This window comes from Melospiza melodia, chromosome 2, assembly GCF_035770615.1.
Source record: "Melospiza melodia melodia isolate bMelMel2 chromosome 2, bMelMel2.pri, whole genome shotgun sequence".
Lineage (NCBI taxonomy): Eukaryota > Metazoa > Chordata > Aves > Passeriformes > Passerellidae > Melospiza > Melospiza melodia.
In genome coordinates, this window is record NC_086195.1 from 6,235,721 (window position 1) to 6,252,085 (window position 16,365).

Below are 16,365 nucleotides of genomic sequence, written 5' to 3' on the forward strand. Positions count from 1 at the left end.
AACCACTGAGAGGGACTTCATTAATGGATATAAATATCTAAATGGGGGCTGTCGAAGCATGGACCAGGCTCTGCTTGGTGGTGCCCAGCAAGGGGACAGGAGGCGACGGGCAGAAACTAATGGTCAGAAGTTCCACCTGAGCATGAGGAAGAACTTCACTGTGAGTGACTGGGCAGACAAAGTATGGAAGGCTATCATGTTCACTGGACATACTCCAGAGCCATACGGTAACAACCCTGTGCCAGTGCTCCGGGCTGGCCCTGCCTGAGCAGGAGGCCGGACCTGGTGACCCAGCGCGGTCCCTTCCAGCCTGCCCCATCCCGCGCCGCCCGCAGTGCCGGGGCGCGGCGCTCGCCGCTCCCGCCGTGTCCGAGCCCGGGGCGGATCGGGCCGGGCCCGGCGCTCGGTGCCGTTGGCTCAGCCGGGCGGGGCGGCCGCGGGGAGCGTGACCGCGTGACGCCGGTGGGTGTGCAGGGAGCCGTGTCCCCTCCACAGCCCCGGGCAGCGGGCGCGCCAGCAGGCGGCCATTGGGAGCCGGCCGGCGCCCGCCTCCGTGCGGCGGGGGGTGTGTGACAGGCGGGCAGGGCGAGCGCGTCACGCCGTCCGCGCTCCGCCCCCCGCTCCTGCTCCCGGCGCCGCCAGCTCGGCCCGGCGCGGGCAGGCGCGCGCGGCGCAGCCATGGAGCCGGAGTGCCGGGTGCTTTCCATCCAGAGCCACGTCGTCCGCGGCTACGTGGGCAACAAGGCAGCCACCTTCCCCCTGCAGGTGAGCGGGCGCGGACCTGCTCCTCCTCCTCTCCCTCCTCCTCTCCCTCCGCCGCTGTTCCCTGCGGGCGGGCGGTGTGACGGCAGCGCTGCCCGGCGAGCTCCGGTGCCCAAGCGGCTCCTGCCAAGCCGGGGTAAGGGAAGGGCACGGCGGGGAGATGCCCGCACGGGCGCCCTCCCCGCCCGCTCCGCTGCCGGCGGCAGTGCCCGTCCCGGGGCTCCGCGCACCCCGCGGCCGCTGCGGCTGCGCCTCCCGCCGGCTCCGCGCCGCTCCCGTTAACGCAGCTCCTCCGGGGGCTGTGGCACGGCGGGCTGTGCCCGGGGAGGCGAGCCGGGGGTGCTGCCCATGGGTTTGCTCGCTGCCTGCGGGCTGAGGGCGGCTGCGCTGCCGCCAGCAGGGGCAGCCAGCCGGGGCTGCTGCTCTTAGGGCAGGGTGATCGCCGTGTCCCGTGCCGGGGACCCGGGGCAGCGGTGTCCTTGTGCTGGCACCCAGCTAAACCCCGCCGGCCCTCAGGGACAGAGACTGGAAGATCCCCCAGCCCGGATGGTCTGGGGAGGGTGTAGTGGGGTGTAGGGGCCACTTAATGCGTGTGGCAGGCAGGGCCAGAGGAGCTGCCTGACACGGCCCGGGGCTGGAGGTGTAATTGGATCTTGGCCTTCGTCCCTGTCATGTGCTGCCTTCGGAGTTGTTTGCTTGGATCTCGCCGGTGCTGGGAAAACATCGGGCGGACCTTTGCACATCGCACTGTTGGCTCCTGTGGAGGGTCTGTGTCCTACAGGGCGGATTTGGGCCTGCCCATCGGGAGATCTTTGTGTCTTTAAACAGGAATGTCGGTGTGGAGCTCTCTAAGAGCCTCATTACCAGTGCACGCTGTGTGTGACATTGGTTATCTTGGTGTGTGCTTACAAATGGTGTAGCTCATTTGACTAGACAGGAGAGATGATGTACTCTGATAAATGATGCAAGTGAGATCAGGTCTGCAACAAGCCACTGGCACATCCCTAAAGCACCATCCAGTTATAATGTAACCAAGTCTCTTAAAAATTAATGTATGGTGAAGGGTGATGTACGTGTGTAATCCGAGTATTGTGGAAAAATACGAGTATGTAGAGCTCCAGGCCAAAAATGTGATCATGAACTGCAGGTCACCTGTCCTTCCTTTCCTAGCAAAATGATCTCGAAATTGTGCTTCTCCCTTCAATTTCTGTGTAGCAGAAGAGAACGCAGCAGTACTTATTCCAGAAACCTCCAGTCTCTTAAGCTGTTCTCTCTCTCAATTCTAATTCTCTGTCAAAGGTTTTCTTTACTTTTCTGTAGCTTAACCTTTCTGTGGCAAGTGAGCTGTGTAACTTGGCAAATGGGTTCCTGGAGAGTGTTTTTAGTTCCTTGGCTATGATGGCATAAAATACTGCTGGAGTTAAAAAACCCCTGTTGTTGGTGTAGCTGGGTTTTGTTCAGGAGGCTGTTGCACTCGCACTCTGTAGTATTTCTCAGTGAATAGTGTAACAAGAAGTTTCTGGAGTGGGAGGAAAAGAAATTTACTTGGGGAACAGCCAAACTCCTGCCACTGCTGGCTGCACTTGCAAATCCTATGTAGGCAGCCCTTAGTGAAGTTGTGCTCGTTGGAAAGTTACCTAAAGCCTGGTTTTGCTAGAACATCAGATGGGGCACGGTGCCCCAAAGTATAACTTTGCTTTTCTTTATGAAGAGAATCACAAACCTGAGTCTTTCTCTTATATTGTTTTTATATAGCCATGAAAATAACCTGTATCTGTTCTTGAGGATGGGTGCAAGTCTGGCATGCTTTTATTTCCTATTCTCTTTTTTTTACTTTAGTTTTCTGAACCAGTTAAGTGAGGCTCCCTTTGGAGCTCATCTGTATTGAGTTAGCAAGGCAGGGTGTATGTAGATATGTGTGCCTGTGTGCTTGTGAGGTTGAAATCCTGACACAACAGTTCAGGAATCCACATTTGGACAGCAGCATCCAAATAGAAAACCTGGCATGGTTTCACCTGCTCTTTGCAGACTTATCCAAAAAACATCGCTCATGTTTGCATGACCTGATCTTTGGTGGAAATCTGTGACATTACTATCAATAGCGATCTGCACAGAAGAGAATTTTTAAGGTCTTTTTTCAATCAGTTGGTTGCATTGTTTCAGGCTGCCACTAGAGTAAAAGCTTAAGTATTTAAAATGTAGGTAGGACTTGCTCTGTGGAGTGTGTTGTAAATGCTTTCTATAAGGCAAACACAGCAAAACAGAGTTAGACCATATATTAGAGCAGTTATAATAATGGGAATAATAGAGCTAAGTGAGAAAAATTAGAACTTTTTACATCATTTCAGGTTAAAATAAATTTAAGTAATTAGACAGTCTAGATTAACTAATAGGTCATAGAGGAAATGTGCACCTGGATTTGCCAGAGAGGGAACTGCCCTCAGCTTTGAATTCTGCCTTGTCAAGAGTTTAAATAGTTTCTACTTGCATGATCTTACTATCTCTTTTAAATGTTCTGAAAGCAGTTCTGAATTCTTGTTAGAATAGTCTTAAGTTGTTCCATAGCTGTGTATTCTGAGCTTTCAGTATCAGGAAGTGATACTAAAAGCTCAGAATAGGTTCAAGATGGTTCAGGGCTGTCCAGCATTTAAGACAGTAAGAGCAGTAGAGTGTACATTAACTTGGGGAGTTGCCACTGGGAGTCAGATAAGTTATTTCAAAACACAAAAAAAGTTTCTAAATGTTTCCAATGTTTACCAAGATTTGTCATAGTTTTTCTTATTATCACCACGGCATTCAGCTTCACTTTTATCGTATGTGGTTTTGTTTTCCTTAGAGACAACCTCTTAGCTGTTAATTTTTAATATAATTTTATCTTGCCCTTCCTGCCCCACCTTTTAGGTAGGCAGAATGTGGCAATAAGTAAGGGGAGCAGAACTACAAGTGGAGAGTTACAGTCCTCCTCAAACCACAGGGGATCCAGAAGGACAAGGTGATTTCTCATCCTGACCAACAGGAAAACTTTGGTTGGCAGAGGAATTTAGGATTCATATACTGCACCCATCATAAAACCAGCTTTTGGGAATCAGTGTGTCAGTCTGTGTGCTCAGTTCTTGGGGCCTCCATGAGCTTCCAAGAAAGAATTTTGAAAGTATAAGGAAGGGGCATGAGAAAATCCCAGCCAGTTTTACCTGGGCACTGGACATTTGGTTGCCACTGGAATAGTTCATACCCCAGAAAATGTTGATGTCTGCTTATGTCTCAGTAGGAGTGATGGTTTGAGGTGGTTTTGTTTGTTTGTTTTGTCTGCCTAACACTCATAGAATTTGAGAAAATCGTGCCTCTGTTTTGAGTATTTAATTCCTGGCTTCCTTTTCTATCTGCTTACCTTGAAGAGAGAGCTAAAAGTTGAAACAAGCCCCATTAATTGTTTGTATCTGGAGAATGAAATTGTCTGTCCTAAACTGTAGAAACATAAACAGTTTCTACAATACAAGATTAAATAGCCTTTTGAAATCTATTCAATTATTTTATTTCCCTTTTAACTTTTTTCCTCCTGCTAAATGGAGATAGTTGTCCAGGTATTAAAAAGGACTGATGGTTCTCAGACCAGTTCTCAGTAATTCTCCTCTGTAAGTAAGTCTACATTTTTAGCTCCTTCTTAATTGTAGAAAAGATGGGAAAACAACTTTGGTCAGCACAGGTGGTAATTTCTTTGATATTTATGGATAGTCTTGAACTATCTTGTCCAGCATGTGCTGAGACCAAAACCAGTATCAGTAATCTTTGCTAACTATCTACATGGCAAAAAAGTTAAAGACTTTTTTTCTTTATTTTGTTAAAAAGTATAGTCAAATGACTTAAGGATTGTGTAGAAAGATAAGTGCCTCTCTTATTTAAAATGACTCTCTTTCTTTTTCAAGCCCTGCTATTGTGTTAATAGTATGAGTCAGAAGAAGGATGAATCAATCAAGTGTCTTTACAGAGTAACAATAAGAAATGTTCTTCCTGGGTAGCCCTTATCTTTGTTACAGATCAAAGGCTGAAAAACCCAAACCTTAAACAAAAAATAAATACAAAGATGAAAGAATGAATCTGGTCTTTGTAATACCCAAAGATTGTCCTAAATTGCATATCTAAAACAACAATTATTGCTCTAGAACCATACTTCAAATGAAGCTTGTGGAAGCATGCTTCTTTTCTGCCTGACTTTGTTCTTTTAATAAAGGTAGATAAGGGGTGAATGAATTAAAAATAAATCAACCCAAGACATAAAAAAATTGACAACCTCTCTGGGAAGGCTTGTTCAAAACTATGTAAAGAGCATTTGCTTCTTACGTGGATGCCAGCACAAGTAGCTGCAAAATTCAGGTGAATACCTTGCACAAGGTGAGGCCCTGACAAAGACTTGTAATCCAAAAAGTCCAGAGAAGGTGGCTTCCCCAACCTGGCAGTGTGGATTTCTGGGGAAAGACTTTGCCAGACCTTTCCAGAAGTGCTTTTCCAGATGAAAGATGAACCCAGCTCAGATGCACTTGAGAGAACTTTGAACCTGTCAGAAGATTGTAGGAGATGGACTTTCCACCTGCATGGTAAACTGGGAGGGAAGGTGAGTGGGACAGGACTGGCAAGGGATAAAGTGTCACATTCATATTTTCTGAAAAATCCCTTCACCCGGGATTTTTCTCCTGGGAAGCTGAGAAGCCTCAGAGAAAAAGGAAAACAATAATTATCTGATTTGCTTCTCCTGTGTTTTGCTGCTTTGGAATGTGGTTGGGCATTTTTTACCCACAGGTGATTGTTTCATTGGGTTTCTGTGAATTATTTTGACTTATTGGCCAATCAGGGTAAAGCTGTGTCAGGACTCTGAGGAGAGTCATGAGTTTTCATTATTATCTTTTTAGCCTTCTGTAAGTATCCTTTTTGTATTGTTTAGTATAGTTTAGTATAGTATTCTTCAATATAGTATAATAAATTAATAAATTAGCCTTCTGAGAACATGGAGTCAGATTCATCATTCCTTCCTGCTATGGGGCCCCCTGCAAATACAATAGATAAGAAAGTAGATTATTACTCAAAAGATAACAACAAAAGCCAACAAGAAGGGGTGTCTGTGTCACTTTCAGCTCCTAACATTGCTTTGACATAGACAAAATTGAGGCTGCTGGGGTCTCACTTTTACCTAACAATAGGAGTTTATGTTTGTGCACAGCTCTAAACAAAGAGACCTCAATTTTCTCTTTGAACTCCAAATGGAATCTTTTCAGCTACTAATGCAAAATAATCAGCTTGAAAAATTAGAGTAATTTCAACCTGCCCAAAAGAAGTGCAGCTGTGGCTGCAGATGTGCTGTGGACTCTGAAGGGCTGGGCAGAGCCTCTGATGAGCAGAGAGTGGGACTGGCTGAACCATCCTCATCCAGGGTCAGCTCTGTGTGGCTGTGGGGCTTCTGACTGTTCCTGCAAGCCACTGAGTGGTGGCAGCTTGTTAAATAAGCCTTTGTCATGAAAATACAGCCATGAAAATACAGACACGCTGAGGGATGTCCACACAGGCTGATTGTATAACCCAGCTGTAAAGCTGCAAACAGCATTTTAAGATATGCTTCAAGTTAATATGCAGTGTGTGTATGGGGCCAGTTGGCCAGTTACATTTTAAATTTTTCAAAAAGATGGTGGTAAATATCTACAGTGATTGATGATTCTGATAATTTGCTGGCTTTTTTCATAGTAAATTGTGGAAGTTTGAGCCATGCAGATGCATATGCTGGTGTTTGACACAATAGTTACACTGGAGTGTGTGTTGTGATGTGTAGCTAACAAACAGTTTCTGACAGAAATGTAATCTTTTCATCTGTCTCAACACAGCAAAGGGAGAAGATGAAGGAGGATCCCATTTGGTGCCTACAAGTACATACAAATATTTGACTTGAGAGGAAGCAAAAATTCTTTACCCTGATTCACCCACTGTCTTTGGGAAAAAAAATTGAGCTGTCAAGAAATTGCAAATCTTATTAAAAGACTGGAAAACCTTGCCTAGAGGTGGATTTGCACTGTTTGTGCGGGGAGTATAATGTACTCAGAGACTCAGTAGCTACTTGCTGAAGGCATTTTTATATTAGGAACGGCCTTATTTTCTGTCTTTAGGTCTTAGAGGTTTGGGTTTTTTAAATTTTTTGAGTATTTGATGTCTTATTTCTGCTCCAAATTAAATCGCCAGATGAGAGAATATTTTTTTGTGCATAAACAAACAGGGACAGATAACAGAGGGAGAGTGATCAGGTTTCTGGGGAAAGAAAAAAAGTTTCAAGTTAAAGTTAATTTCATGTTAAAATGTATGGAAATGTGTTAAAAACAAAAGTATAGTTTGAAATAATAAGATGAATAATAATATAAATTTGCAAAAGGTAACACTTGTTAAAACAGGAAATATATGCAAAAGGTACACTTGATAAAAACAGGATATATATACAAAAGGTACACTTGATAAAAACAGGAGACATACAAAGTTACTGACAGCTCTCTAAAATACTCTTTTAAGTAAATAGTTGTCTTTTACTGTTCACTTTTTCTATTTATATCCAAAAAATGATGGTCACTTTTCCTTGAAAAGCAAATTTAGTCATTTTAGATAAGGGATACAGCATTATCCATGGCTGACTGAGCACATACCAGGCAGGTATTTTTAGCTTTTTTAGGCTGAATGGATGCAATGGAAGTTCCACTTCAGTTGCTCGTGTTGGATGGAAAACAGGCTGGAGCTGGTGAGGCAAGGTTAATGTGAGGAGCTGGACATTAGTCTTGGGACATAAAATGTCCATTCTTCTGAAATTACTGTATGCACTAGAGTGTTCAGCTGCACAGTAATATGTACAGAGAAGAAAAAACATATATATATGATGAGCCTAATGTTTGAAAGATGCCAGGAAGGTCTGTGCTGATGGATAATATGAGCCCCAGGAGAAGCCAGACTGGTTCATCATCTTGTGGCTTGGCAACAGTGGGGTGACTTATCACAGCTAAAAATTATTGCTGTGCTGAACTACCTGAAATTTTTCAAGCCTTTGTTCAGGACTCGTATTTGTTCATGTTAATTCATCCGTGACACCTCCCAGCTCCATTCCCTTAGCATCTGGAGCAATTATCCACAGAGCAGGAGAGAGAACTGAGGTACCAAAACCTCTTCTGTGCTTCATTTAAAAACAAAACAAACTTCTCTTCACCCTCTGTCATCCTTTGTAAATTCTAAGCATATGGAGTAGTTTGGGCTGAGTAGAAGTCCTTGCATGGTGATTTAATTTTGCTGTCTTGGGAATGCAAATCACCTCTTCCCAGCTGCATGTGTGGGATTGAGGAGGTGCTGGAGCACACGCTGGAAAATGGAAAGTCTCTCCCCTGTGGCAAAACAAACTGGAGGGTTGTTTTCTGATCTGTGGGTGCAGTCACTCCCAAAACCAGCAGTAAATGCTTTTTCTGACCTGCAGAACTCTCCCAGTCTGGCCACAGCTCTTCCCCTTCTCTCTACTGTGGGGTCCACTCACGTTTTAGCTCTTAGAAGAGGATCTGTGTGGAAATCTCCAGCAGGGATGGCACAGCTATCAATGACATTTATAAATAGAAGGGAGGAATCCATGGCAGTCTGCAAGAACAGTGTTCATTGGAAACATCCAAAGTTGGTCTGTCCCACAATATCAGAATACAGCAACATTTATTCTCTTACTTCATTTAGCAGATTGCTAGCCAATAAAGCCAAGAGTGTTATCTTTCATACTTCCCTTATTTTTAACACTAAGTAGCTTAGGTGTTTTTTTTCCTAAATTTTACCACCTTTCTTCATACATGGCAATTTTGTCTCCATCTTCTCTGAGGGGAAAGAAAAAGAAAATGAGTTACAGCAGAAAAAAAATGTCAAAATTTAGTACTATTTTGCAGAATTGTACACTGGAGGTTATGGTCATGTATTTAGTAAAGTCTCGCCTAAATTTAGAAAAAAAATATTTTACCAATCTGTGTACCTTACAAACCTGTGTATTTTATTACTTTTTTTGGATGGTGAGTACTACTGCTCAAGGTTACAATGAAGGAAAAGTCTTTTTCCATCCATCTTCACTGTGGTTACTCTCATTTTTCTGGCAGGATACAGCCCCTGGGTGTATCTCACATGGGTGAGTATCGCACTACCTGTGAGAAACCATCAACACAACTCTGAGCATTTAACAAAAATGAAAACATAAGTTTTTTTTAAAAAAACCCAGCTCACTGTAGTTAATGGAAGTAGCATTGTGCCTCTGCCTATTCATACAACAACCAAACAAACCCATGGCAAGCAGTGTTTAAATTTGAGAAGTTTTATATTGTCACCTGCCCTCTAGGGTACTGAAATCTGCTGGTTTCAGTAGAGGAGCCAGACTGAGAAGTGCTGCCAGCTGCTCCTTCCACCTGCACTATTTTGTGTCCACTTCAGCGCTCCAAGGAAAGTCATTTTGTCAGGCCATGTGGTAAACTGCTCTGAGAAGCCACCCAGATTATAAATGACTTGGCAAAAGTGGAAAAGGAGAAAGTGAGGGTTTATTTTGTGAGCCAGTTCCTAAACACAGCCCCACAGAAAAGCTCTTTTGGCACAGCTGAGGTGCCAGGGCAGGAGCAAGCCCCGGGCCCTGCACCTGCTGTCTGCTGAAGGAAACATTTTCTAGAATGCTCTTCTCTAAGACTTCTGCTTGTTTTGAAGGAAGTGGTGAGACACCCACTCTCTACCAGCTTCATTCTTCCTGTTTGTGGCCTTGACCTGATCTTCAGATAATGTGGCACCTCCTTCAGCAAGCTGTTTCCTGTTCTGTTTCTTCAAGTATCTCTTACCATGCAATTTAATGTCTAAACCTTTGGTAGGAGAGTGGGATCCATTCAGAGTCTACCTGAGGAGTCCACATAAAGAATGTGCTGGATAAAACAAATCTCCCTTGTAGGATGACTCCGCCTCAGATGTACAAAGTGTGCTTGCCCACACCTTGCTAATGGACTGGTGGTTAGAGACCTGGCTAGCCAAAATACGAAAAACAGGACTAAAAATAAAGTGAAAAATCAGAGGAAAAGAATGTGCTGTGGGATCCTCCTCCACCATTTCATTCACAGAACTAAAAGAGATAATTCCCACGCCTGTTGAACCTATTGCTGCTGTCTGTGTCTGCCTCTCCTTATCAGTGTTTGCAAACCTCCTCGTGTAGCACTGCAGGATTCCAGCTGGCAGGAGTTTGCAGTGACAGTATGGTGTTTTTGTCAAATTACATCCAAGTGTAGTAGGAAGCAGCATGAAGATGATGAATCTGAAATCTGCAGTGAATCTACTTCTCCATCTGAAATCAGCATCTGAAGTCATTGCTTGACAGTAAAGAATGGGTTTCTTGGGTGGAAGGCAGGCAGAGACCCCCCCCAGCACCACCTTGTTCTGCTATTTTTATGTTTGTCCTTTAGTGGGAAGAATGAAGGGGAAAACAGCAGCATAAACAAGTTGTTTTCTTGTCTTTCATTGGCCTTAACCTTTCTAAATGGGTGTCTTGCAGATCTATCACTTAATACCACTCCACATGGCAGCAATGGCCTCCTGCCCATGGAAAGGTCAACAGAGCAGCTCTACCACAAATCTTTTGACCCTGCAGTCATCTCAATCCCAAACTAGAGCTGCTGTGATGCAGGGATAGTGCTGAGGAGAGTGTCTTGCAGGCACAAGAGGCTGTTTGTCTGAGTAGCCTATGGAAATGGTCATGATGTAGAACAAGGAATTTCTTAGTGCTGAATAAAATGGCTGAGGGGAATTTTGATAAAGGGATTTATTTTATCTGAGTATCTTGCATTGAACAGTTAGTAATGCATGCTAATCAATCTGTCCAGGTGCAAAGAAAAATTAATGACATTGTGGTATTTGCTCTGAAGTGTTCCTGTGGCTCCAAGACTTCTTTGGAAACGCATCTTCAAGGCATTACTGGATAATCTTGAATTTGGCCTAATTGTCATTCAGATTGCAGTTGCATTACAAGCCTTTTCAGAAAAATCTAGAAATTATTTGAGAACAGATTCACTGCAGTCTCAGGCTGTTCTAGTCTTTTCTGTTCAGTTGGTCATGATATTACAGCTAGATCAGCCCATCAGCAAATTCTCAGTGAGCACCAATTTTGCCAGAGTACTGTGACAAAAATTGTAGTCTGCTCTGGCAGAAGAGAGGATTTGTTTTCTGCTCCAGTCTTTACAATGTCCTCAGTGCTGAAGTCAGCTTATAAATCCTGAAAATGGGTATGCAGTTGATCAAAGGTAAAAAAGGGGTGTCACTGCAGAAACAAGCCCTGTTCCAGTGCCCAACCACTCTCTGGGAGAAGAACCTTTTCCTATATCCAACCTAAACCACAATTTCAGGCCATTCCCTTGGGTTCTGTCACTGTCCCCACAGAGCAGAGATCAGTGCCTGCCCCTCACTGAGGTTTCCCTTCAGTCACCCCCAGGCTGAACAACCTCATTCCCTTCAGGTGCCCCTCACAAGGCTTCCCCTCCAGACCCTTCACCATCCTCATAGCCCTCCTTTGGATGCTCTCTAATAGCTTAATATCCTTCTTCCATTATGGTGCATTTTTCTCAAGGTCATCTGGTGTATATTTTTACTGTCTGTTTTGTAATTGTCTATTTCTAACCTCAGAATTTGGTCTGTTCATAAATCACCAATAATATGTCCAGCATCCCTGTCCCCAGTTTATTTGCTCGAGTATTTTATATACAATATCCCAAATATTCTAATGATTTTTCTTTGCAGTGCCTTGTCAAATACTGCACAAAAATACCACTATATTATAAGTACAGAATTCTCTTCAGATACTTGGTGTGCCTTATTAAAAGCTCAGAGAAAAAAGAGATTGGGTTAGTCAATAGCAGTTTCAGTTCAGTTTATCAGCCCACGCCAGCAATTATTCCTGTTCACTAATTGTCAGGACATGCCTTTTCTTTTTCCCAAGTTCCTATTTCTCAAACTGAATTAGTGTTTTTACTTTTCTGCAGCCAGTACAATGTATTTTTTTTTGGTTCAGCAGCAAATGGAAGGAGATGCAATTAAGGGAAAGAGCTGGCACATAGTGAGAGGCACAAGCTGCAACTGGGAAATTTTTCTTTTTCTCCCACTCCAAATCAGTTTGATTACAGAAATTCAGCCTTTAAAAACACGTTTCTATGCCATCTCCAGAGGAATACAGTGCAGCAATGATGTTCACTGGAGCTGCAGTGATGGCTGTGTGGGATGAGGTTCCAAACTGTAGGATATTAATGCAAACAGCTTGTGATACAATGGATACATAGAGCAATTCATGGCCTGACACAGAGGCTTTCCTATTGCAAAGTATTGCCATTTTTTGGCAAAAAACACCCCAAACCTCAATTACAGGGCAATTTTAACAGTGGTAATAAAGTTCATTCTGTTAATGTCTTCCAATTAATATTGGGTTTAATATATATAAAGAAGTTGGAAGGAATAGAATGGATTTGGTTTATGTGATACAGTATTTTTTTTTTTTTACACAAATTACTGGCTAATTCAGTTTGTGAACTGTACACATTCTCTGCTAAAAATCAGCAATTTGGAGCCTTACCACAAGATTTCTTGAAAATTCCTAATAAATTGTGTCTAGTTAAGTCTTGGTAACCCCCATGGTTTATGTACATCTTTGTGCTATAAAAATTTGTCCTTTGACTGATGCCACAGTTGGGATAAACCTCACAGGCTGTTAATAAAACAATTGGGGTGGGGGCAAATATTTGTGTTTTGTGTATTTGTATATATTTGAGATGTGGGATTTGCCCTTAAATATTCCCTTGTTTTTTTAAATGCTGCTGTGTGCTTTTAATGATAAAAAATCAAACTACTTCCCAATGCTTGGAAGGTTTGGCTTTGAAGCTGAGGACATTTTTTTTTCTTTCTGTAGAGCTCCATGGCTTGTCATATGCAGCCATTAATTTTTGAAAATTAGAGGCAACTTCACAGTGTGGTGATTAGAAGGCTGGATCATCTCTCTTACAAGGACAGGCTGAGGGAGCTGGGTGGTTTTGCTTCATTTGATAATGTGTGTTATACTTCCTCTTTTTTATACTTTTTTTAGTATTTATCCTACTGTGGTCTAACTCATCAGTCTGTTACCATTTGTTGGCACAAAGGGTGGGACATGCCTGGCTTGCATGTTTCATCATTTGAATATTAATTAGAAGAAGAATCCATAAAAGTTTTACTTGCAAAGTAAAAATTTTGCAAAGTTTTTTTTTTCCCCATAAAAGTTTTACTTGCAAAGTAAAAAGTTTGCAAAGTTTTGCAAAGTTAACTTTGCAAAAATTTTGCTAAGTTATTTTTTTTTCCCATAAAAGTTTTACTTGCAAAAAAGTATCCTGCTGCAAAGTAGAGGAGTTGAGATGCAAAGAATTTAAGTGTTATAATTTAAAGAATTTTAGTGTTATAATTTAAGGAATTTAGGTGTTATAATACAAGGCTGCATATATTTTGGGGGCAACTGGGTGCATGAAAGTCAAATCCTCCTTTCAGCAGTGGAGTCTCAAAAGTTCTCTTCTCCTGATTAGCAGAACCTTGTTCCTTCTTACCTTTTAACCATTTTTCTGTGCCCTTTTCCTGTCAAACTGTGTTTCCCTTAGAGATAAACTCATCTTTTAGAGTTGTGAGATTTTAACCTGTGGCACATTTGTAGCTCAGGTAATAAAAAACCCAAGATGCCTTGTGTTCACAATAGAAGAATTTGCATGAATGACTGGCTGAGCTTGATTTACAACTTCAGCTACTGACACTTTCCTAGATTTGTGGTTTTCAGACTGTTTTGTTTGGGGACTCGTATGAGAAAATTGGTTTGGGTGTGTTCTGGTATGGTAGAGCTAATGTTTTCTAAAATTAAGAACTTTGAAGGACCTGAAGATTTTGGGTGAAGGTCTTGCCTTCATTCCATGAAAGGTAGATAGCAAACTGTGACCATGTATCAGGAACATAAATGCTGTGGAAGAAACATGTGTGCAGGTCTACACAGGGTGGTTTTAAACAAACTTTGGCTTTTCTTATGCTGTTTTGTTTTTTTTTCCCTCTGCCTTTTCCTCATTCCAGATTTTTCCTCTAACTTGAGCTGCATTACTGCTTCATGGTTTTAATTTCAAACCTGAAAATGAAACACCACTGGAGGCACAAAGCAAGTGCCCTAAGAGGGCAATATATACCAGTCATGTTGCAGAGCAGAGAGGTGGTTTTAATTGAATTTCATTCTTGCAGAACTAGGTCATTGTTCTCTAAGGTTGTTTAAATTAAGTACAAACTAAAGCATTCTAGTTAAATTGGTCCACTGGTCATTTAACAGCAAAGGATGTATTATTTTTACTGTCAAAGCTGGCATAGTTAATAGTGTAAACTTAGAGTACCCCTGGGCTTTATCCTTAGAGCCAGAGCTTTATGTTGGGGAGCTGGTGGTGGAATTTTGTGTGATTTTACACATGGAGCTCTACAGTGGATAAAACTGAGGTTTTTGTAGGTAATTGTGTCACTGATGAGGAGTGGTCCCTGGAAGGGACCTCAGGGGTCTCTGGCTCAAAGCTTGGGCAGGCCTAAGTTCAGCCCAGGCTGCTCAGGGGTTTATCCCCCTTGGGTCTTGGAAACCTCCAATGACAGCAACTCCCAGAGCATCTCAGCCCCCTCTAAGCTCCCTTTCTCTGAATATGTACATATAATCCGTTGGAAATTGGGAAATTTTTTTGTTGTTGTTGTTTTTTCTAATGTTTAGTACCCTGGAAACCACTAAAACTTATTTCAGTTCAGATGTTCCTGTAATTCAAGTGACAGTTTTTCTCACACACTTAGGAGATACAAGATATTTCTCTCTTAAAAAAAAAAAAAAATACTTTTTTCCTCCCCAAACTGCATATAAACAATGAAAAAAAGGAGAATTTCCTGATTATTACAAAGTGTGACATTGGAAATATGCCTTTTTCCCCTGCAGGAGCATAGTAAAGCTGCAAAACAAATTTAAACAGAAGCAGTTCAGTAACAGCTTTTCACATTTCTCAGAGTAAATAAAATTATTAAATGAGAAGTTATATTAATATTTACTCTGAGGCAGAGCTAATCTTTGAAGTTAACAGTTTTCTGACTCAAGTGGTGTTAATAATCAGATCCCAAATAGGATTAGGAGGTAGAAGTGAGTACCTTTATTTGTCTCCAGGCCATTGGTACATAATGTAGATTACACAGATATAAACATAAAGGTTGGCAATCATTAAAACTGAATTTCAGTTGTTGCATTTGCTTCAAAATCTTCCTGCTCATTTCTCTGTTGCTACACTCACAATTTTCCATACTGTGAAATGGTTTTCTTCCTCTTTTTCAGCCTCCCTTTTGCATAACATCTGAGGCTCTCCTCTGGACTGTATGTTTGTAATACTTGATTTCTAACAGTCTTAGGCAATGGTTTGTCATGGTGATGAAGTAACACATTTTAGTGTTTATGTGGTTGGAATGTTTTCTGGAAGGAATGGGAAGAGAAACTGTAAATTTTAAACAAAGCTGAGATTAGGGCAGTGGCAAAGTCCAAAGGGTTGCGTGATTAGAGTGAACCAAAGCTGAGATCCAGCTGTTTATGGAATTTACCCAATTCAAGACATTTTCTGTCTGTCTGGGCCTTTAGGTTGCTCCACTACTGAAACAACTGGTATCTCTTGGAAAATTTTAAACCTGAAGGAAACCCATTTCTTGGCTTTTTATTTTTAGCATAATGGCTGGATATAAGTTCAGACTACTTCTGTGCTTTTAGGAAAACTAGGCTGTCTATCCTCTTTTCCAAAAGAGCCAACACCTTTAGAGGTTGTCCGTGTATTTTGAAGTCTCTTCCTTTCTTGTGTGTTGATTTTCCCCTTGAATATTTGCTATTTTTATTTGGGTAGTTCTCTAGACCACAGCCCTGCCCTGGTCCCAGTTTTCTCTTTGCAAGGCAGAGAAAGCACCTGGGGGAAGAACTGGATGAGGTTTTTTTCCTTCCCTTCAGTTACCTGTGATGAAGAACTCAGCTGAATTTGATGTCATGCATAATGTGCTTTGTGCTGATTGTTTCTTCTCATGGGTTCTGCTCTGCTGTGTGTACTTAGATTTAGTCTTGCAAATATTTTTCTGAAATGGGTCACTCAGATCTGCCAGCCAGACCTTCCAAGCACAGAACTCCTCCAGTTTTAATGTTTTGTGATTTAATTTTAGAAGTATAACAGTTCTGCCTCTTTTATTTGAAGATACTTGGAAAATACATTGAATTTGCCCATTTTCCTTTAAGATTTCAATTGCAAATATCACTGTATGATGTGATCCAAGCAAATATGGTTTGGGTCTTAGGAAGCACAACATTTGACACATGCTTAAACTGCAGGCTGAGAGATTTAGGATGGACTCATCCATCTTTTTTCCTTGGAAAAACACTTATCATCCTTACCCACACTGGTTCTGGAAACTGCCCAAGGTTTCCTGTTCTGTGAACAGATGATACTTACACAGGGCGACAGCAGAGCGTGGAAATTCAGAATTGTCCTCTCCTGGAGAGCTTTGGGAGAG

General features: G+C 42.2%; 1 protein-coding gene across 1 annotated transcript in view; it reads left to right on the forward strand.

The window, feature by feature from the left end:
* Positions 1-624: 624 nt before the first annotated feature.
* PDXK (pyridoxal kinase) overlaps positions 625-16,365 on the forward strand; it is a 47,483-nt gene continuing 31,742 nt past the window's right edge. Inside the window, exon 1 of the mRNA XM_063181556.1 lies at positions 625-765. Within this exon, the coding sequence (XP_063037626.1) occupies positions 679-765 (87 nt within the window). The 5' untranslated portion in view covers positions 625-678. The remainder of the gene's footprint in view (positions 766-16,365) is intronic.